The sequence below is a fragment of the Dasypus novemcinctus genome, chromosome 14, assembly GCF_030445035.2.
Source record: "Dasypus novemcinctus isolate mDasNov1 chromosome 14, mDasNov1.1.hap2, whole genome shotgun sequence".
Classification (NCBI taxonomy): Eukaryota; Metazoa; Chordata; class Mammalia; order Cingulata; family Dasypodidae; genus Dasypus; species Dasypus novemcinctus.
In genome coordinates, this window is record NC_080686.1 from 107,936,808 (window position 1) to 107,959,532 (window position 22,725).

The window sequence follows — 22,725 nt, forward strand, 5'->3', positions numbered from 1 at the left end:
GCAGATGGGTGGCACGATCTTCCTTGCACTTGCAGACTCTCCCTGTTCCTTGGGATGGGTGTTATCCATCATCTCCTCCTTGTTAGCTGTCCTGGGTTAACCCGATGAACTGAGGAGTAGGTGTTGCACTCCGCTGAGATTCAGGGCCCGTTTGGTACCTGGATAGCCCGACACAGGAACTTGATCATCACAGGTGGGCTTTCTTTTTAAATATACACTGTGAACTATTTAAATGGAAAATCATTGAGGAGCTGAGTCTTTGCACCTGTGACATTTGCAGAAGCTGAAAGCAACAAAGCCTGAGCACAGACAGCAGCTGCGAACGGCTCTCCATTTAAGCACTGCCTGGAGACTGGGCTCTCCGGCAGGACAGGGGGACAGGAGGCCCGGGATGTTCCTGAGACCCCCTTGGTACTGTGGCCGAGTAGAACACAGAAATTTCACAGGAAATGGGACAGAGTGCTCCGGCACAGTGAGCCAGGATTTCCAGTGTGACCGTTCTCTCGCACAGGTGGACAAGACCACGTGGACACCACTGGAGAGAACCGCCTGCCTGGGGTGCCAGCTGCTGGGCGACTTGCAGAGAGCGAGAGTGGAACAGGGTCTGGCTCTTCAGGCAACTTTATATCAGGATACGGTTAATTCCTTGGGGTTCAGGGCCTACTCCTGAAGATGCTCTTAAAACAAAAAATAACCCCCTCGAGAGAAAATCCACATTCTAAGAGACAAAGCATTTTAACTGGGCAAAAGGATAATTTGACTCATGAAGCTTCAGACACAAGCAAATAACAATAACAACACTAAAAATAATTTCCTTGAATATAGTCAACTAGAAGAGCAAGGCATTTTCCTACACAAAACCTGATCACTTTATCACTACTCCAAAGAAATCCAATAAATAAATTTATAGTGGGAAGTGGACTTGGCCCAGTGGTTAGGGCATCCGTCTGCCACATGGGAGGTCCACAGTTCAAATCCCAGCCTCCTTGACCCGTGTGGAGCTGGCCCATGCGCAGTGCTGATGCGCGCAAGGAGTGCCCTGCCACGCAGGGGTGTCCCCCGCGTAGGGGAGCCCCATGCGCAAGGAGTGCGCCCGTGAGGAGAGCCGCCCAGCGCGAAAGGAAGTGCAGCCTGCCCAGGAATGGCGCCGCCCACACGGAGAGCTGACACAGCAAGATGACACAACAAAAAGAGACACAGATTCCTGGTGCCGCTGACAACAACAGAAGCAGACAAAGAAGAACACGCAACAAATAGACACATAGAACAGACAACTGGGGCAGGGGGGAGGGGAGAGATATAAATAAATAAATCTTTAAAAAAAAATTTATAGTGAAAGGGCCCAGACCAGAACAGTGAGTAACAACCTGACCCCGGAGGCCAGGGAGCACAGGTCACGGCTCCTTCCCAGGAACGCTGGTTGAGCTCTCCAGGAATGTCAGCACTACTTGAAGCTCATTATAGTTTTGTCTTTTTTCCCCCTTTTTTTTCTTTTAAAGATTTATTTATTTATTTTCCCCTTCCCCACCTCCTGCCTGGCTGTTTTTGCTGTCTGTGTTGTCTTCTCTTCTCATTTTCTCTCCTCTAGGATTCACCGGGATTCGGTCCTGAGGACCTCTGATGTGGAGAGAGGTTCTCTGTCAATTGTTCCTGGTTTCTGCTGCGCTTCACCTTGACTCTCCCCTGTTCTTCTCTTCCGATGTGTCTCGCTCAAGCAGGCACTGGCTTGCCACTGGGCACACTTCCTCTTCTTTTTCACCAGTTGGCCCCAGGATCGAACCCAGGTCCTCCCATATGGTGGGCGGAAGCTCTGTCACTTGAGCCACATCCGCTTCCCATGGTTGTGTCTTTTGCAAATGTGAATGGCTGGAGTTTCCACGTTGTTTCTGGAAGGGTTCCAGCGGGCAAGGAGCAGAGCCAGAGAGGACAGCAAGGAGGAGCTGCCCGCGGGGGCTTTGTCTCTGACAGCGGCCCTGTGCGAGAGCTGAAGCGTGGCCGCTTCACGCCCTTGCGTTGAGGTTTCTGCGCCCACGACGGTGGAAGAGCTGGGAGGTCTCTCCACAGCAGCCCTTGGCTGTGGGATCCCTGCTGTCACGCCCCACCCTGGGGACGAGGTCCTGCTTCTTTTCAAACACACCTCAAGCAGCCTTCCACCGCCCTGAAGAGGTTCCTGCCGCCGCGGCTGCCGGCCGAGGGAGGCTCCAGGAGAAGTGCTCCCCGGGCCGCGGGCTGCAGGGCCGCAGAGCTCCCGGTGCCGCACTGCTCTGTGCTAGGGCATGCCCCGCAGGCCTGCCCTTCCCAAACGCATCCCGGCTCACTGGGGTGCGGGCCTCCCTCGGGTGGAGCTGCAGCATCCAGGGCCCTGCGAGGGCTCCAGTCTGGGTTATGCGGCCCCTTCCTCCTCCCGCTGCCCTCCCCTCCCACTCCAAGGCGCCACGGAGGAAGTGGGTGAGCGAGGGCCGGACACCAGGCCAGAGGCCCCCGTGGCCAAAGCTGGTGCCACCACCTGCGGCCACGTGTCCCCTGCGGCCCCCGAGCTCCCTCCCTGGCAGCCCGGGGCTCCGGGACCTCCGCTCCTGCCAAAATGCACTTTTAACTTTTTTTTTTAATATTTATTTCTCTCCCTGCCCCCCAGTTGTCTGCTCTCTGTGTCCATTTGGTGTGTGTTCCTCTGTGACCGCTTCTACCCTTATCAGTGGCACGGGAATCTGTGTTTCTTTTAGTTGCATCATATTGCTGTGTCAGCTCTCCATGTGTGCGGTGCCATTCCTGGGCAGGCTGCACTTTCTTTCGCCCTGGGCGGCTCTCCTTAGGGGGCGTACTCCTTGCGCGTGGGGCTCCCCTATGCGGGGGACACCCCTGTGTGGCAGGGCGCTCCTTGCGCGCATCAGCACTGCGCATGGGCCAGCTCCACACGGGTCAAGGAGGCCCAGGGTTTGAACCACGGACCTCCCATGTGGTAGACGGACGCCCTAACCGCTGGGCCAAGTCCGCTTCCTTAACTTTTTAATATCTGTACAAAATGATCTTTTCTCTGAGCCTTTTGAGACTGGGTTGCACATATCATGTTCCTTTATCCTGTGAGACTTTCGCGTGTAATTCCTGTGTCCAAGAACATTCGCCCACAGGCGGCTCTCAAATTCGGGTCATTTCACGTGGATACCGTGCGTGGCGCCGCCGGTGCTCCACGTCAGCGCTTGGCGGTGTTTTCCCGCAGCCCAGGGTCCTGTCCCGGCTGGGGTCTTGCTCTTAGCCTCCACGTCTCTAGGATTTGTCTCTAGGATAGATTACAAAGGCGTCCTCAGCCTTTCCTTTCTCCCCAGAGATGGCATCTTGGCTGCAAGGGGGAGAAGAGAAACGACGCGGTGGAAAGGCGGGTCAACGCTCTGGCCGCGTGCGGTGAAGGGCAGGCGGGCTGTGCGGCCCTAAGCGGCCCCGTGGGCCGTCCTCCCGCAGTGCTCCCGCCGGAGGGGGCCTGGGCAGGCGCGAGGAGGTGCGGCTTTCCAGGTGGGAGAGGGGAGGCCCCAGCGAGGCAGGAGAGGGCCCGGGCGCCCGCAGGTGGTAGGCTGGGGCGGCGGGAGCCCCGAGGGCAGGGGCGGCAGGGGGAGCGCCGCTGGGGAGCTGAGAGCGGGCGTGCCAGCGTGAGGACCCCGGGCAGAGCAGAGGTGTGTGGGCCCCGGGAGCACCCGGCTGTGCCGGCGCCAGGGGCCCCGCGCCCTCTCCCTGCGGTGACTCAGGTGGCGAGCAGGTGAGCGCGGGTCCCAGGAGCCCACTGGGGTTACTGGAAGCAGGTCAGCGTGAGGAGGTGGAGGCGACACACAGGCTCATCTCAGGCACAGTCGTTGCCGAGAAGATGCACGGAGCGTGGAGCAGTGCACGGCGCCAGGGCACGGCGGGTGGAGAAGGGCACGGGGCGTAGAGCAGGGCACGGCGCGTAGAGAAGGGCACGGGGCGTGGAGCAGTGCACGGCGCGTGGAGAAGGGCACGGCGCGTGGAGCAGTGCACGGCGCCAGGGCACGGCGCGTGGAGAAGGGCACGGGGCGTGGAGCAGGGCACGGCGCGTAGAGAAGGGCACGGGGCGTGGAGCAGTGCACGGCGCGTGGAGAAGGGCACGGCGCGTGGAGCAGGGCACGGCGCGTGGAGCAGGGCACGGGGCGTGGAGCAGGGCACGGCGCGTGGAGCAGGGCACGGGGCGTGGAGCAGGGCACGGCGCGTGGAGAAGGGCACGGGGCGTGGAGCAGGGCACGGCGCGTGGAGAAGGGCACGGGGCGTGGAGCAGGGCACGGCGCGTGGAGAAGGGCACGGGGCGTAGAGCAGTGCACGGCGCGTGGAGAAGGGCACGGCGCGTGGAGAAGGGCACGGGGCGTGGAGCAGTGCACGGAGCGGGAGAAGGGCACGGGGCGTGGAGCAGTGCCCGGGGCGTGGAGAAGGGCACGGAGCGGTTCACAGCCCAAGCCCTGCGACGTGCCACCTAGAACGGCCGCTTCAAGGCCCTCGCCTGCGAGGATGCCGTGCCTGTGGGAAGCCTCACCCCCTCACACGCCGTCAGACGCTGGAGAACCAGGGAGCGGAGCTCTGCGGGCAGCGCGGGAGCTTGGAGGCAGGGCATTTCCTGCCGAGCTCTCACCTTCCTGGCTGGAATGGGATGGGTGAAGCGGGTAATCACAAACTTTTGCGTGGGAATGTTAGATCTTCTCGGATAGGCTGTGTTAGATGTTTGCAATAATTAGCAAGCCATACCTCAGTTTCCCCTGATATGCATTGGGAAAAAGGTAACCCCCCTTCCCTGTGTGGCACTTTCCCACAGACTAAACAAAGGAATCCTGTAGAGACAGGAGTAAAGGGAGATAGAGACCTTCACCATCTCCACATCAGAGGGAGATGGAGATCTTTCCTACCTCTACCTGCATTTCAGAGGGAGACCGAAACCTTCATATTTACATATCAGAGGAAAGAAAGAAACCCTTTAAAACCCTACAGATCAAAAGAAACATTGCTCCTGCAGCATTCCAAGAGAAAACAAACTTCCTAATCATTATCAGGAAAATTTTCTCACCTCTAGAGCTTCCTATTGGTCCCTGCACCTCACTCGGACCCTCAACCCCCTCCCACCAACTGTCATTCCCCCTCCTAAGAATGTGCTGTATAAATTCAAGTCCCCCCTTCCAGGAGTGGGCTGAAGTCTGTTCTTCAGACCCCTTCCATTGGGAGAGCTTCTCAATAAATTCTTTGCGTATGGTCAGTCAGTCTCCGTGTCCCAGGAAGCGCCGTATTTTCTCCAACATTCTGTAACCTCTGAAGTTTCCAATCTATGGAGAAACAGAGGAAGGGCTTGCGTGCTAGGCTTAGGGCTATGAATTGCATCATTTTTCTTTGTTTGGGGCGCCAGCCACGTTTTCTGGTTGTGCACCCCTTCTTGCAAGATTGAGAATAAATTATTTTCTTTTTCACAATCGGGTGAGCCTTATTTTCTTCCCGAAGAAGCTTTCTTTCTTACACCAGGCCTTGAACCCTGGCCAGGGAACTCCCAACAGGTGCCTGGTTGAATTTCAGAATCGCTGTCGGCCAGTGGCTCCTTGTGCGTCACCTCCCCGCTCCCCATTCTGACAGGAGTGTCTGTGGCATTACCCCTTGCTTACCCCAGCATTGTATGCTGGCTTTGAGGCTGGGGGAGAATAATGTGTCTCCTTAGTTTCATAATTCCACAAATGGATAGGAATTCTGCCCCAGGAGCTATACTTGACAGACTTCCCTGAGGAGCCTCCTGCTTCCCTGGACACGATTTAGATGAGATTCTCTACTTTGAACTGATACTCTGTTAGGAAGAGACTTCTGGGGACTTTGGAAGTGGTGAATATGTTTTGTACATGGAAAGGACATGACTCCCTGGGAACCACGGGAAGCCTCCGGGGACTCGGCCTTGTGTGATTCCCTCCCCTTGAATTACCTGCTTCTAACAACGAGAATACCTCCCCCCAAGGACTGGATTTGGCCAACAGACGTGAGCTTGGGGTGGAGCCTCTGGGTGAGACCCAGTCCTGGCACTTATCTCGATGGCAGCCCGCGAGAGACCCTGAAGGAGAAACTGCCTGGCCCAAAGACACTGTGAGATAGTGAATGTGTCGTTTTAAGCTGCTATGCATGTGCGAGTTTGTTACACAGCAGTAGAAAACAAGAGGGAAACCAGGGAGCGTGGCGCCGGGTCACTGAGAGAGGAGAGTATGTGACGAGGGCCGGCTAGCGTGTGTGGGTCCCACTGCAGCGGGAGGGCAGGGCGGGAGGCTTGTGGGCCATAAAGAAAGCGGAGGATTAGCAGACTGTGAGGGCGCGTGGGCAGACTCCCGGCTCCCACGCCCTGAGGCTTTTCTCTAGCTCTTCCTCACGGTGGGGGGGGGGCACCCCAAGCTCCAGTGGTGCCTGGGATTCCGCGTGCCCCCTTGCGCGATGCAGGAGCGCTCACTTCATCCACTGACCCATCACCATGCCCAGAGTGAGCGGAACCGCAGTCCAGCCGCCCTGGACGTGGCCTCAGGCAACGGAGCCCGATGGGAGAAAGGGGTGTCACCGAGAAGGCTTTCCAAGGAAGAGGGGCTTGACAGGTGAGGAGAGCAGCGTGGGAAAGTCGCAGGGGCCACAAGAGCCCCGTCTGAGAAAGGCCGTGCAGCAGGGGGGGCTGAAGAAGACCGAGCAGGTGGATGACCGGGACAGCACAGAAGGGCCTTGCACACGAGGCCACGGCGTCTGCCTTTAGAGTCACAGAGGAAGCGGGGGCGGACCGAGCGGGCCACCCCTACCGCAGCCCGGCAGCGCAGGGGTCAGCCGCCCTCCACTCTCCCACCCCTCCACCCCTGCACACCCTCCACCCTTCACAAGCCCCAGTCGCCCACCCCTCCAGTCCCGCCCGGGGGCAGGGGTCAGCGGGGGCCGCTCGCCCCCCGGTCCCCCCACCCACGCTCTCGGCCCAGGCGCTCCCCTGGCGGCCTCCGAGGAGCGCAGAGGCCTCCGGCAGGCTAGAGCGCCGCCGGAAGTGCCCTGGCGGCGGGGGCGGCACTTCCGGCGGGTGCGCGGCCGGGCAGGTGAGTGGCCGCGGGCGGCGGGCCCGGGGCGCTGGTGGCTGTCCTGGGTGCCGCGCCTCAGGGCGCCCCGGAAGCGGCGTTTCTCCCGCCCTTTCTCGGAATGCGCGAGGCACGCGCGTCGGTTCCGTGGAGGCGGGAAGCCCCGAGAGCAAGACCCCGAGCAGGGCGTGGCCGCGGCGCCCCCGGGCCCGCGGCGTCTCGCCTCGTCCCCGAGACCCCCGCCCGCCTGGCGGCCAGCTGGCCTGCCCCGGACAGGGTGCGCGGGAGGCAGCAGCCCCGCAGGCGCCCCTAAACGCCGATTTCTGGGGGTGTCTCGTCTGTTGAGTCAGGACCTTTTTAGTGGCAGAAAGTCTACTCAGGCTGGTTTAAACAAAGCAACAGAAACACAGATTTAACCGGGCTTGGAGCGCGCCCTCAGGAGAGGACGCTTTCCTCAGCTTCGCCTCCCTGGCGGTGGATGTCCTCGAGGCAGGCTCAGCTCCGCGGGAGCGCGTTCCCGCAGAAGGCCCTGGGCGCGCCTGGCCTGACTTGCACGCCAGTTCGAAGCTCTGTGGCCGGAGATTTAAACTCGCACCTACTGGCCAGAGCTGGTGTGAAAATTCGAAGCTTTTTGTGGCTCCCAGAAAAGATCTTGTCCTCAGAGCTTATCTATTCCTGGGCCTGTAAACCTATTGTAGGTGGGAACTCTTAATTAAATTACTTCTGTTAGGGGCCTTTGATTAGATCGCGGAACCCAGGGTGGGTCTTGATTTTATTACTGGGGTCTTTTATAAATGGAGGACTGAAAGCACTGGCAGAGAAAAAGCCGCAGACACAGAGAGAAGGGACCCAGAAGCTCACAGTGGACCCCAGGAGAGAGGACACCCCCAACGGAGCAGCCCAAAGCGGAAGCTGCAAGACTCAGAAGAGAAGCAGGTGCCTCCGTGTGCCTTGCCATGTGAGGATGGACCCCGGGATCGCTGGCAGCCAGTCTCCTGATGATGCCTTGATTTCTCAGCCTCAGCACTGTAAGCTTTTAACCTCGTAAATCCCATTATGAAGGCTCGCCTGCTTCTGGTAAGCTGCTCCCAGCAGCTTTAGCAAACGGAAACTCCTGGGTTTTGTCGCCACCTCCACCTGGGGTGCTGGGGGCGGGGCAGGTCCCAGGCACACCCTGACGGGAGGTCCGAGGGCTGGAGCCAGAAGGGCCAGGCTGCAGCCTGCAGGGGCAGCAGCTCTGTGCAGCAGTGCCGTCCAGCCAGGGTCCTGCACTTCCAGGGGTCTTAGTGTGCCGGGGCTGCTGTGATGAATGCCACCCAGGGCATGTCTCGTGGTTTTGAAGGCTAGGAGCCCCAGCCAGGACCTGGGCAAGGCCAGGCTCTTTCTCCCCGCGCGGTGCCTTCGAGGCCGTCCCTCCTCTGCGGCTCCTCTGGGGCTCCTCTGGGGCTCCGCTCTTCCTGGGGCGGGTCCTGGAAGCGAAGCCCTCCTTCCCAGACAATCCCGTCTTCCAGAGCCCGTTTCCACGTGGGTTCAGCCACAGGAGTGCGGGATAAGACGTGAACGCCTTTTATGGGGGACGTGATTCAGTCCCCAGCATGGGACTTGGGTGAGGAGACGTGGGTTTGCTCAGGGTTTCCGGAGGGCGTTACCTGCTCACGGACGTCCCCACCTCACTGCAGGGCCGGCCCCAAATGGTTCCCAGGCTCACTGGCCACGCCCTCGGTGCAGCCGGACGGAATACGAAAGGGCTTCTAAACTCTAAAGCCATGCGCGAGTGTGGGCATTGTGGGGTGAACAGACCTGGAGCCGGAAGAGCTGCAGAGCTGGACGCAGCAGTCCCTGTCCACCGAGCCCGTCTGCAGCTCTGTCCTTCAGCTGTCACCCATGTGCCTGCTTTGTTCTGTCTGGCAGGTGGGACGGGGCCAAGAAGTGACCCTGGGACAGGCCGCACCTCTTAGTCGCACCTGTGGGTCTGCAGGCAGCCCCCACACAGAGACCAGGCCCCTTCCCTCACCTGCCCCTGCGGCAAAGACAGGTCAGCGCCTGGTCCTGGAGCTGTGAAGGCCCCGCTCACCCCGCTGCGGTCAGGATGCGGCCCCCCCACCCCGTCAATGCAGCTTCCTCCCCGCGCCCCCCGCGCAGGCCCCCCCCAGTCGACCAGTCGACACAGGCCCCCAGACGGCCGCAGGGGGCTCCTCAGGCTGCTCTGACCTTCCCCTCCCCCCGCCCTCCCCCTGGGCCCAGCCCTCACCGTCACTTTTCTTCTCTTTTACTCCAGAGGACTTGCTCCCCTCTGGGTGTGCCTGCAGGGCGGAGCCAGGAGAGGCCTGGGCCTCCAGCGCGGGGAGGGACCAATGGACACATGCACAGGTGAGGGGCGCAGCCAGGCCCGGGTGTGGGCTGGCTCGGGACTTTGGGCCCCGAGGGCCCCCTGCTCTGCAGCAACGACGGGTGAGCTGCACTGGGCCTCCTGCCCCCACCACAGCCCAGGCCCCTGTTTGGGCCTCTGCTTCTGGGCCTCTGCAGGGTCCCTCCAGCCACACTCTCCGGGCCTCCCTGTTCTCTGGCCCCCGCCTGCTCGTCTGGACACTTCTGAGGGCAGAATGTTCCCGTTCACCTTGTTTCTCCAGGGGCCGCAGTGTCCGGCTGCCTGGCTCAGTGGGTGACGGGGACGAGTTTGAGCGGGGACCGCCTGGCAGCTCCCGCCTCGGCCGCCTGCCCCCTCAGGCCCTCAGCTCCCTTGATTCTGCACATCTGAGTCCATGTCTAAGGGCCATCAAAGCTGAGGCTGAGGACTCCTGCCTCAGTTTATCCCCCTACACGGTTGCCTCCTCAGGGCTAACCGGCCGCGCGTCGTACCTTAGCAAGGCAGCGAGCACGCGGTCAGCTTTTCACACGTGCGCCATCCGGCGGTTCTCGGTAGCAGTCGGGTCCTGGGCAGAACGCCACACCTGTGGCTGCCCACAGTGAGCACACATGCGCACACGCACACCCGCACCGCTCCCCCACGAACTCAGGGGAACCCCCGCCTCCCGCGGGTCAGCCACCCTGTGTTCAGCCACAGGCGCTCATCTGCTCCGGGCGGGGGAGACGACCCGGAAACCTGGTGAGGAGCCGCCCGCGGGCGCGCTCATCTGCTCCGGGCGGGGGAGACGACCCGGAAACCTGGTGAGGAGCCGCCCGCGCCCAGCGCCCGCGTCGTGGCTGTCCTCCCTCGTCTGCTCTTAGTCCCGCCCACGCCCTGTGCCCACATCGAGGCTGTCCTCCCTCTTCTCTTTTTTTTTTTTAAAGATTTATTTATTTATTTTAATCCCCCCCCCCCCCCGTTCTCTGTGTCTATTTGCTGCGTCTTGTTTGTCCGCTTCTGTTGTCAGAGGCACGGGAAGTGTGGGCGGCGCCATTCCTGGGCAGGCTGCACTTTCTTTCGCACTGGGCGGCTCTCCTTACGGGGCGCACTCCTTGTGCGTGGGGCTCCCCTATACGGGGGACACCCCTGTGTGGCACGGCACTCCTTGCGCGCATCAGCACTGCGCATGGGCCAGCTCCACACGGGTCAAGGAAGCCCGGGGTTTGAACCGCGGACCTCCCATGTGGTAGACTGACGCCCTAATCACTGGGCCAAGTCCATTTCCCGTCCTCCACCCCTCGTCTGCTCTTAGTCCTGCCCACACCCAGCGCCCGCGTCGTGGCTGTCCTCCCTTGTCTGCTCTTAGTCCTGCCCACGCCCTGCGCAGCAGGCCCTTCCCAGCCCCCGACTCTGGACTGAACGACCATTTTAGCAGACGCCACGTGCATAGAGGCAGGAGAAGCCCGTTGAGAAATGGAAGGGGGGGGGGGGTCTTGGGCGGGGTCTTGGTTGCTGTCGCAGAGCACGTGCCACGTCCTCTGAGGCGCATGGAGGTGGGACGAGTGAGGGGCCCGTCAGGCGCCATCACTGGCCAGCATCTGTCAGTGGAGTTTCACAGCTTTCTGAGCCTGTCCCCGCGAGATGCCGGGAGCTCGGGAAGCTGTGACCACCAAAGGCTCCGGACGTTGCCCATGTCCTCGGGGCAGCATCGCCCGAGTTGAGAACGACTGCCCCATGGTCAGGGCTTTCAGGGCTCCCTCCCGCAAGAGGCTGCCACCAGGGAGGCCCCCGTGCAGGGCTGGTGGCGTGGGCCCCGATCAGGGCGTCTCCATCTCACCCACAGTCTCCCTACTTGAAAGGGGGTGCAGTGGGGAGTGTACCTGCTTGAACTCGGCGGTCGCGAGTATTGTGTAGAGGCAAAAGGTTTCCTGTTGGGGGAGCACTCGCCCTGCTGGTGCCCGCCCTGCCGCCGGGCCATCTTGTGGCAAAGCTTTCCTGCCTCAGCAGATGCTGCGTGCTTGACTTCCAGGTCCCTGAAGCCTCTGTCTCGGCAGGCACATGGTCTGTCCCCGAGAGCAAACGGGACCTAGTCCTAGCCGGCTGCAGCGAGGACCAGCCACTTGCAGCTTGGAACGGGGCCTCAGCCAGCTGCTCCTGTCCTGCCCCTGGGAGAGTAGGGGTCTTCTCTTACTTGAAGGTGGCAGAAGTACCTTGGGAGGGGGAGGGGGGATCATCAGAGTGTTGTCTCGGGAATCCAAGGCCAGGGTCATGGCCAATTTGGAAAGGTAAGCTGGAACTGCTGATTTCATTAGGGGCGTGGGGGCTTTCGTCCCTCTGCCTCCTGGGACCCCTGTCCTGCCACCTGCCGCCTTGGTGTGCTCTCCAGGCAGTGTGCAGACGCGCAGCCCACGGGCCTGGGGTCAGGAGCGTCCTTTCTCACCGTGGTGACGGCTTCCGCTGGGCTCCACCGCAGTCCCCCCTCCTCTCCTGTGGCCGTGCACGTTGGAGTGGAGAGGAAATGTGGGTGGGAACCAGGCAGGTGAGGTGCTAGGTGCCTCCTACGCACTAACTTTCTAGTTATTTCTACCATTTCCATAGCTTGTCAGGGCCACCTTAAACTCACGTGCACCTTTGTTCCATTTAATAAGGTTTCCCTCTATCTAAAACCTTACCTGGTACTTCTTTTTCAGCTGTGGAAGTGACTTTTCCCGCACAGGCCCCCGGTGACAGTCATGCCTGTGAGAGTGCTGTCGAGAAAGGGGTACAGAGCACAGGGGTGACCCTGAAGCAGGAAGCTTTGGAAGGAGAGACTATGTCGGAACCGTGTGTGGAGCCTGCCTCGGCCCCGGGGCTTCTGGGCGTCTGTGAGCGTAAGGGATCAGCAGAGGGACCCAGAGGTGGCCCCGGCGGGCCGCTCATGGGTGAGGAAAGCCGAGAGCCGGGCGGCCACGAGGACAGCGTGTCCAGGCCGGGCATCGCTCGGGACCCAGGCCCCGGGACGCAGCGACGAGGCGGCGGGAAGGGGCGGCCTTACCAGTGTAGCACCTGCGACAGGAGCTTCAAGTGCTACTCGGACGTGGTGAAGCACCAGAGCATCCACTCCGGGGAGAAGCCGTACGAGTGCAGCGACTGCGGCAAGGCCTTCATCCACAGCTCGCACGTGGTCAGGCACCAGCGGACGCACAACGGGGAGCGGCCCTACGTGTGCAAGGAGTGCGGGCGCGCCTTCAGCCAGAGCTTCAACCTGATCCGGCACCAGCGCGTGCACACGGGCGAGCGGCCCTTCGAGTGCGCCGAGTGCGGCAAGGCCTTCGGCCAGCGCTCGGACGCCCTCAAGCACCAGCGCGTGCACACCGGGGAGCGGCTGTACGAGTGCGGCGAGTGCGGCAAGGCCTTCATCCACAGCTCCAACGTGGTGCGCCACCAGAGGACGCACCACGGGGAGAACCCCTACGAGTGCCGCGAGTGCGGCAAGGCCTTCAGCCAGAGCTCCAACCTCATCCAGCACCAGCGCGTGCACACGGGCGAGAAGCCCTACGCCTGCCGCGAGTGCGGCCGCGCCTTCAGCCGCAGCTCCTTCCTCAGCGAGCACCGGCGCATCCACACCGGCGAGAAGCCCTACGAGTGCGGCGAGTGCGGCCGCGCCTTCCGGGCGCTCTCGGGCTTCTTCCGGCACCAGCGGGTGCACACGGGCGAGAAGCCCTTCCGCTGCGCCGAGTGCGGCCGCGCCTTCCGCCTGAGCTTCCACCTCATCCAGCACCAGCGGGTGCACAGCCGCGAGTGAGGGGCGCCGCGAGGGCCGCGGGGCGGCAGCAGCGCCACAGCCTCCCCGGCCTCGCGTCCGTGCGCGCCGCTCCCCGTGCAGTAAGGGGGAGAGCTGCCTGGGAGGCCGCCGGCCTGGCCCCGAAGAGCCTGCAGGGAGGCCTGCGGCTGCCTCGCTGCGGGGCAGGCTCAAGTGAGAGGCGCGTTGGCACAGACCAGGGGGAGGACAGGAAACGGAGGCGTCCCCGCGGGGAGGGCGTGCGGGGCCGCGGCCTGGGCTGCTGCCCGCTGCCCCCTGCTTCCGCCCTCCGCGTCCTGCAGCCCCCTCCAGAGCTCCACTACGAGCAGCTGCCCTGCGCAACCCCCGCCTCCTTCAACCGCAGTCAAGCTCTTTCCTTTCCATAGCGGTTTGCTTTTATTTTTTCCTGAAGTATAATTTACATACGGTGAAATGCACAGATCTCAAGCCTTCAACTTTATGAGTTTTGACAAACGTAACCTGATTTGACCTTTACAGTCACTGTGCTATCAAGATACAGACTATTTCCGGCCCCAGAAAGTACCCCACGTGCCCCTCAGATCAGCCCACCCTTACTTCCAGAGGTAACTGCTGATCAGGCGTCTGACACTCCAGTTAGTTTTGCTGGTTCTAGAATGCTCCATAAGGAGAGCTGTATACTCTTAGGTCTGGCTGTTTTCTCCTGCTTAAAGTTTTTAGATTTATCCAGGTATCAGTAGTACTTTTTTTTATTCTATAGCACTTTTATTGAAAGTCCACAGCCACTTTCTGCCTTGGATCAGAGCTGTGTGTTTATGTCTGTCTCCATCAAACTATGAACTTACAGCCAGGGATGATTTCAGCACAGTGCTGGGCGCAGGATGAGCTCCACAAGCGAAGGAGATATCGAGGGCAGTGGTTTAGTGTCCTAGGCTACACCAAGCAGATATTCTGACCTGGGTCAGGTCTAGGCAGTAGTGTTTATTTGCTTATTGTTTTGAGGCTAAGAAGTGTCCAGATCAAGGCGTCTTCAAGGTGATGCTTTCTTCCTGAAAACTGGCTGCTGTGAGCTCCTCTGCCACGTGGCAAGGCGTGTGGCGGTGCCTGCTGGGCTCCCCCTTCTCTTCCAGGTTCTGTTGCTTTCAGCTGCTGTGGCGCGCTCTGTCTCTCTGTTCATAAAGGACTCCTGTAAGGGGTTGGCGCCGTCCTGAATGCAGCGGGCCACGCCTTCACTGAAAGAGCCTGGCCAGAAGGCCCCGCTTACAGCGGGTTTACGCCCTTAGGAATGGACTAACGTAGGACCTGCTTTTTCTGGGGTACGTGCAGCTCCAAACCCCCACACTCCCCTCTCGACCTCAAAAACATAATGTTCTTTCTTGGGGCAAATACAGTCATTCCATCACAATATCCCAAAGCCTTAAATCATTTTGGTAACACTGCAAGTACCATGTGGTCTGTCCTGGGGTACAATTCCCCGCGGTCTGTGGACCTGTGAAAGTTAGAGAACCAGTTGTCTGCTTCTAGCATACATCGGAGGGACAGGCATAAAGTAAACATTTCCATTCCAGAAGGGGGGAATTGGAAGGAAAATGGGTCACAGCTCCCAAGCAATTCCCAAACCCTGCAGGGCTACTTCATTAGATTCCAAGGTCTGAGGGTCGTCTCTGAACAATGTTTTGCCCCCTAGGCCTGATGGGGCGGCAGCGCCACACTTCACGAGTGCTTGCACAGTAGCTGAGCGCTCCCTGAATATGGAGGTGAAGGTTCCACTCATCAAACACTGAGGTGGGGCCAGGCCCGCCACAGTCCCCCAAGGATCAGGAAACTGGGATGGTGGCACCTTCCTGAATGGCAGGCCAAAGGCCTGCCCCCTCCAGGTGCCCGCAGACCCCCTTCCACCGACGTGGGTCGCTCGCTCTCTTGGCCCAAGAAGATGTCCTTGGTCCAAACCTCAGTTTACTTTTGAAGTCTTTTCCTTTAATCTGTCCCTTACCTGTCCCTGTTAGTCCAGGCTGGCAGTGGTTCCGTTTATACAGGTCTCATGAAAAACTTGCTGGTTTCACGTTAGTACACAGGGGTCCTATAGCTATTTGACATAGTTATGAATTCCAAAAATAAGTCTTGGATCGTTTGTTAACTGGTAAATTAGGGCTTTGGGCCATGTCAGTAGGGTGTTGAGTCCCCACCCCTTGGTGGGGACTCAGGCATGGCAAAGGACAGAGTTGGAGATTTTGATGTTGGAGTTTGATGCTGGAGTCTTGAGCTGGGAAGTAAGCACACAGGAAAGAGAAGCCAGCCCCAGGAAGAGAGGACCTGAGCCAGGAGAAGAACACAGAAGAATAGAGGCGGCTCCTTAGACATGGCAGAAACCCCGGGGAGAGAGACAGAGCCATTTGCCTCATAGTCTATGGAGGACCTTGTGGAGAAAAACGAGGAGCTGAGCCCAGAAATAAGCAAGCCCTGGGAAGAGAGGAACCCAGGAAGCCTGAACCCTCACAGACGTCGGCAGCCATCTTGCTCCAACATGTGGAAATAGATGTTGGTGAGGGAAGTAACTTACGCTTTATGGCCTGGTAACTAAGCTCCTACCCCAAATAAATACCTTTCTAGACACCAACCCATTTCTGGTATTTTGCATCAGCACCCCTTTGGCTGGCTAACGCAGGTCCAAGCTGTCAGGCACCAGCACTTCCCTCGATCCCTCCTGGGTAATGCATTTCCCCTCCCGACCTGCCTGAAATGCCCGCCTGCGTCCAGTTCAGTGAAGCCCTCACACATGACGCTGTTCTCTGGGGACTTGCTTTCTGGAAGCACAGAATTTTCCAAACCATCAATTTCTGGTTTCTTTATGCCCAGGAGTCAGTTATCAGCATATCCCTTTCCTCTCACATTTTACAATAAGCTGCAAGGAGAAACCAGACTCTGCTTTCTCCATTTAGTATGGAAATATCCTCAGCTAAATATCCAAGTTGTTACTTTAAATTCTGCCTTCCATCAGTGGGCAGTAAGATAGAAAAGTTAAGACTAACAAGAGTTTATAAAAACAACAGAAAATGTTGGTAATGAAATTATCCAAGAAGTAATTTTTTCATAACTGAAAGACACAAATCTTGAGTAAAAGTATCTACCAGTATCCTGCACAAAGAATGATGAAAAAGACATAGCAATTTACATCAGTGAAATATCAGACCATCATTGATAAAGAGCAGATCTGAAAGAGTGAAGACGATGGAATGATGCTTTAAAAATTACAGGGGAGATAATTTTCAACCTAGCTTTTATACCTAGCCAAATGATCGATCAAGTGCAATGGTAGACTATTCACACACGTAAACTCTCAATTTTTTTCCTTTACTTTTCATGAAAATGGAAGATAATAAAAGAAGAACTGCAGAACAGGGGATTAACTCAAGGAGAGGAAGAACTGGGGTTCTGTAAATGGAACTGAACACCAAAAAAAAGTGGCGAGGGGGATCCCCTACAGGGACAGTAAAGGAAACCCCAGGAATGGAGCAGTAGACTCCAGTTGTTTTAAAGATGTATTTGTTACCTCCCCATCCCCTCCCGCCCTGCTGTTTTTGCTGCCTGTGTTGTCTTCTTGTTTTCTCCTAGGATTCACCAGGATTTGATCCTGGAGACCTCTGATGGGGAGAGAGCTTCCCTGTCAATTACTGGTTTCTGCTGCACTTCACCCTGACTCTCCCCTTGTCTCTCTTGTGATGCGTCATCTTGCTGCGTGACTCATCTGCGTGGGCAGTGGCTCACCGCGCAGGCACTTGCACAGGCACTGGCTCACCGCGTGGGCACTGGCTCACCACGTGGACACTTACACAGGCACTGGCTCACTGGGCACTCGCACAGGCACTCGTGCGGCACTGGCTCACTGCACGGGCACACTTTCTCTTCTTTATCACCAGGAGGCCCCAGGGGTCAAGCCCAGGCCCTGCCGTATGGCGGGTGGAAGCTCTATCATGTGAGCCACATCCGCTCCCCTAGACTCCAGTTGATGGTAGGAATTGCCAATATTTGTAGCCATTCAAACGTTTCCACAATCCATCTTCCAGTCATAATCACTACTTTCCTCCCACATGCAAAATAAGGTCACCACGTGGAAAATAATCTCGCCCGCTCTGAAGGCACCCCAGAGTCCAGCTGCTGCGTGGGGCTCGAGGGCCAGTATCTCCTGATCTTTATCTGGAGGTGGACGAGGTGCCTTCTGAGCCAGAGGCCTGGGAGCTAAAAAGGCAGTTTTCTGCCTCCTGCCCCAACACCCAACATGGAATTAGGGAACAGGGCCAAAATAACCCCAAAAAACCCTTCCATTTGAAAGAGATTGCTGGCAGAGACCTAGGGACACTAGCCCGGAGCAGTTTCAGGGTTCAGCCAACAGCGCGCTGCCAGGCCCCTCCTCAGCAGGCAGGGTGCTCCTTCTGTAGGGCCCCCCTCTGGGAGTGTCACCCTGGCCCATGTTTTGCTCAGATGTTGGTTCTGCCCCCCTCGCCCTTTCTCTGTCCTTTGAGACGTCAAATGGCCCGTGTCCCTAGCTGGGGAGCTCCCGCTGCCTGCTTACTGCCTGTGGAAAGTTGGGGCCCCAAAAACTCCCTTAAAAATGGTGTGTGTTTCCTATGTAGGTTATAGTCCACTCCATCAGACAGAAAACACAAGCTTTTTTGCAAGACAAGGTTCTCCAGTGGGGCGGTGGCGGGTCCGTTCTTCCGAGTCCGAGACGCCCCTGGCGTGGCTGGCGGGTTCCTGCTAGACACCACCTTAGCCCCCGGTCAGGTCCCGACAGGGTCTGTGCACGCACCCTGCCTCGGTCTTCCCGCGCAGGTCCTTCCTTACCGTGACAATCCTTTGAGCGTGGAGAGACTGAGGATGTGAAAGTTTTACTTGCCAAAGGGGCAGAGCCCTGGCTGCTCTAGACGGCCTCTAGAATCTCCTGCCCGAGGAGGGTCCGAGCTGCGGGACCACCGGGGGAGGGGAGAGGGTCTAGAGCCGAGGTTCTCGTTTGGACCACTGATGGCACAGAGGTTTATTTTCTGAATTGAGGCAGTCTTGTGACTAAAAGTGGGGTTGGAGGGTTTGCAGTGTGCCCAGAGAGTCAGTTTTCATCAGGGGAGGGCAAGGTGCCCCCACAGAATCACATCCAGAAGTGTGGTGGGGACAAAGCCCGCGCCCGTTCTCTCCGGCACAGCCTGGAAAACAGGTCAGGATGCCCCGAGCGAAGGCCGCGAGTGACCAGCAGAATGGGGGGATCAGGCCCCACTCTGAAAGTTCAGAACTCAGGGTCGCGTGAGGGCGTCAGGAGCCCAGGAGGCAGGAAGAGCAGGAAGGGGGAGCGGAAAGGGCCTTCGCACGTCCACAGCGGCTGAAACGACAACCACGGGGCCTGCCGGGACACTCCCCGTTTCTAGTAAGAGGGGCAGCAGGCGGGCGGCCCGCGGCAGGGAGCGCGCGGGGATGCGGCGCGCAGGCGAGGGGGCGGCGGGCCCTGGCGGCCGAGCCCGCCCCGCGCCACGCGCCCCTGGCCCCACGCTTGACACGCGCCGCCCGGGGACGTGCAGACGCTTAGGGCCTTCGGGGTGCACGGGCGGACCCCGAGGCAGCTGCGGCCCGGGCCCGGCCTCACGTGCGGGAAGAAGGGGGGCGGCGCCCGCGCTCAGCTGCGGTCGGGGCAGGCGCGGGGAGGCGGGGGGACACTCGCGCGTGGGCCGGCCCCCGCCGCAGCCCTTTGCGGGGCTGTGGCCGCTTCCGGCTGGGCCCCACCGCGGGGCCGGGGGTGGCGGCGCAGCGCGCCCTGGGCCCCGGGGGTCAATTTTCGGGTGCGAGGCGAGCGCACCTGCGCCGCGCGGGCTCCCGGGCCCTGAGCCCGCAGAGGAGGCGGCGCCGCCGCCCCCTGCCCAGTCCAGCCTGGCTCCGGAAGTGGGCGCTGGGCGCGCCTCGGCCCGCGTCCCCCCGGGTCTCCGCGGGCAGGGCGGGTCCCCGTGGGCCGGTGCGTCCCCGCCTCGGGCGGCCGCGGTGGCAGCGCCTCCAGCCAGCGGGGACCCGAGACGCCCCGCGCCGGGGCGCCGGGGAGGGGGCGCCGGGGAGGGGCTGCGTCCTCCGGCCTCACTCGGGGCGCCGAGCAGCGGCCTGGGGCCGTCTTGTGGGGGCCTTCAGCTGAAGCAGGGGTGCTGGGAGCCCCGGGCGGGGAGAAGAGGCAGGGCATCAGCGCCCCAGGGGCACAGGGGTGGGGGCGCCTGGCGTTGCCAAGGACACGGGGAACAGCCCAGGGAAACTGAGGCCGAGGAGCGCTGCAGAGCTGGGGGGGGACTGAAACGCGCCCCCGGGGTGTCACCAGCCAGGCCTGTGAGGCTTGGTGAGAGCAGGGTGGGGGCACTCGCGGCGGGCTGGCGATTGGATGGGGAGGGGTGGGAGGAAAGGAATGGGGCCGGCAGAGGCCAGTAGCTCGAGGGGGCCAGGGTGGAGGGAGACAGACCCCTGAAGCAGGGCGCCTCGACAAGGGGGCTAAAGCCAGAGGTAGGGACGGGGGTCCCGGACGGAAGAAAGTGGGGGCGGGGGGGGGCTGAGGGGCCCGGCGGCGGAGGGGCGTGCGGCTTTCCGCTTTGCCTTTGAGCTGGGGGAGCCCCCTCTCCGCCCCCAGCCTCAGCGCCCAAGGCTGGGCCTGGTCTCCACAGCGCCCGGGAGAGGGGCAGCTGCTGGACGCACGGGGAGCGCTGGCGCAGCCAGGCCCGAGGTGGGCGGGGGCCGTCCTGGGGCGAGGGGCGCGAGGGTGGGGGGTGGGCTTTCTATTGCCACTTACGCTTTGGTGTAAACTCTAAAACCCCTTTGCCACCACAATGTGTTCTTGTAAGAGTTCTATAGCGTTATCTGTAGGGTTTGTTTGGGTTTTTTTTTTACCTATTTTGAGTTAATTTTTGTATATGAGGAAGGTAGGGTCCACATTCATTCTGTTGCATGTGGATGTCCAGTCGCCCCATCACCATTTGCTGAAGACACTGTGCTTTCCCCACTGAACGGCCTTGGCGTCTTTGTTGAAACAAATCACCTGGCCATAGGTGTGTGGATTTAATTCTAGACTCTCAATTCTACCCCACTGGTCTATACGTTTATCCTAATGCCCGCCCCACTCTGTTCTAATCACTGTAGCTTTGTAGTAAGTTTTTACCTCAGGAAGTGAGTCCTCCAACTTTGTTCTTTTCTAAGATTGTTGTAACTGTTTAGGGTCCCTTCCAAAAATTCCATATGAATTTGAGAACCAGATTTTCCATTTCTGCAGAAAAGGCTAGTGTAATTTTGATAGGCATTGCATTGAATTTGTAGATTGCTTTAGGCAGAATTGACATCTTAACAATATTAAATCTTGTAATCCATGAACACAAGCTATATTTCCATGTATTTAGGTTTTCAAAATTTCTTTCAGTGATGTGTTGTAGTTTACAGTGTATAAGTCTTTCCTTGGTTAAATTTATTCATAGGTATTTTATTCTTTTAGATGCTATTGTAGATGGAATTTTATTTCCTTTTTAGATTCTTCATAACTGGTGTATAAGAACCTTACTGAATTCTGCATATTTATCATGTGCCCTCCATCTTTGCTGCATTTTTAAATTAGCTCAGGAATTTTCTCATGGATTCTTTGGAATGTTCTACATGTAGGACCATGTCATCTGCAAATATTTATTTCCCATTTGATGCTTTTCATTTCTTTCTAACTGCTCTGCCTAGAACTTCCATTACAGTATTACCATAATAGTGGTGACAGCAGCCATCCTTGTCTTGTTCCTGAACTTGGGGGAAACCTTTCAGTCTTTCATCATTGAGTATATTTGCTGTGGGTTTTTCATAAATGCCCTTTACTAGGTTGTGAAAGTTCCCTTCTATTTCTAGTTTTCTGAGGGTTTTTATGATGAAAGGAGTTGGGTTTTGTCAAATACCTTTTCTATGTCAATTGAGATGTTCATGTGATTTCCTCCCCTCATTCTCTGTTAATGTGGTGTATCACATTGATTGAGTTTCTTAGGTTGAACCATCCTTGCATTCCTGGAATAAATCTCACGTTGTCATGGTACATGATCCTTTTAATATACTGTTGGGTTTGGTTGGTCAGTATTTTGTTGCATCTATATTCAGAAGAGATATTGGTTGTCAATTTTCTTTTCTTGTGCTGTCTTGATCTGCCTTTGTTATTAGAGTTATGCTAGCCTCATAGAATGAGTTAGGAAGTTATCCCTTCTCTTCTAACTTTTGGAAGAGTTTGTGAAAGATAGGTGTTAAATTTTCTTTAAATGTTTGGTAGAAGTCAGCAGTGAAACCATCTGGTCCTAGACTTTTCTTTGGGAGGTATTTGATTACTGATTCACTCTGCCTGTTACATGTCTGTTGAGATTTTCTTTCTTCTTTTGTCAGGTAATGTGTATGTTTCTAAAAAATTTGTCTATTTCATGTAAGTTATGTAATTTATTGGTATATAATTGTTCAAAGTACCACTCATTCCTGGTGTTAATTATTTGTGTTCTGTCTCTCTTTTTCTTTGCCAGACTTTCTAAAGGTTTCTTGATTTTATTATCTTTTCAAAAAACCAACTTTTTGTTTTGTTGATTCTCTTTATTGTTTTTCTTTTCTCTACGTCATTTATCCTGCTCTAATCTTTACTATTTCCTACCTTCTATTACCTTTGGATTGAGTTTGGATCGAGTTCTTGTTGTATTTTCTTTAGGTGTGAAATTAAGATTATTGATTTGTAATCTCCTGGGTTTTTTTAAACAATTCAAATTTATTGATACATACTGATAAAGCATACAATCCATCCAAAGTGTACAATCAGTAGTATTTAGTATAATCACATAGTTGGACATTCATCTCTTCAATCATTATTAGAGCATTTTCATTATTTCAATAATAATAATGATAAACAAAAACACAAACGAGAAAATTCTTTACCTCTTAATCTGTTTTCCCTGCTGTGCATAGCTATTTCTGGCTATTCTTGCACAATTATTTATTTTTAAGTGGTTTTGCTGAGATATATTCACATACCATACGATCTATCCAAAGTGTATAATAGATAGCTTTTAGTTATAATCACAATGTTGTGCATTCCTTATCACAGAAAATTTTAGAACAATTTCATTAGTACAAAAGAAAAAACTGCACACTACTCAGCATTCCGTCTCCAGCCCTATATAACCACTAATGTAATCTCATCTTTATAAATTGAATTATATTTACGTTTTATATAAATGGAATCATACAATAAGTAGTACTTTGTGTCTGGTTTCTTTCACTTAGTCTTATGTTGTTGTTTTTTTTTTTGTCTGATATTAACATCTTGTAGTATTAACATACATTTGTTCAGTTTCAAAGAAAAATGATCTTATATATGCAATTTTACCCATATTGATATTTCACATGCAGTTTTACTATGCTATACGGTTCCATATTACATTTTTTAGCTTTTCTTTTGGTAATATACATAACCTTAGATTTTCCATTTAAACCACTTTCATACCCACATAATAGTACTGTTACAAATATTATGTTGGGTTCTCACTTTTTCTATT

At 56.9% G+C, this 22,725-nt stretch overlaps 1 protein-coding gene across 2 annotated transcripts; it reads left to right on the plus strand.

The window, feature by feature from the left end:
- Positions 1-7,029: 7,029 nt before the first annotated feature.
- Positions 7,030-15,779, plus strand: ZNF696 (zinc finger protein 696). Of its 2 annotated transcripts, XM_004452655.5 has the most exons (4): positions 7,030-7,076; positions 7,856-8,083; positions 9,334-9,425; positions 12,093-15,779. In XM_004452655.5, the coding sequence occupies exons 3-4, from the start codon at positions 9,410-9,412 to the stop codon at positions 13,184-13,186; spliced, it is 1,110 nt and encodes a 369-aa protein (XP_004452712.2). In that variant the 5' UTR covers positions 7,030-7,076; positions 7,856-8,083; positions 9,334-9,409; the 3' UTR covers positions 13,187-15,779. The 2 variants fall into 2 exon arrangements, with proteins under 2 accessions (XP_004452712.2, XP_058132117.1); XM_058276134.1 differs by lacking the exon at positions 9,334-9,425 and having other exon boundaries at positions 7,076-8,083.
- Positions 15,780-22,725: the final 6,946 nt, after the last annotated feature.

Coding starts and splice junctions, on each gene's coding strand:
- ZNF696 (XM_058276134.1), top strand. CDS start 8,020: ATGGACCCCGGGATCGCTGGCAGCCAGTCTCCTGATGATGCCTTGATT. Junction 8,084..12,092: donor GATTTCTCAGCCTCAGCACT/GTAAGCTTTTAA, acceptor CTTCTTTTTCAG/CTGTGGAAGTGACTTTTCCC.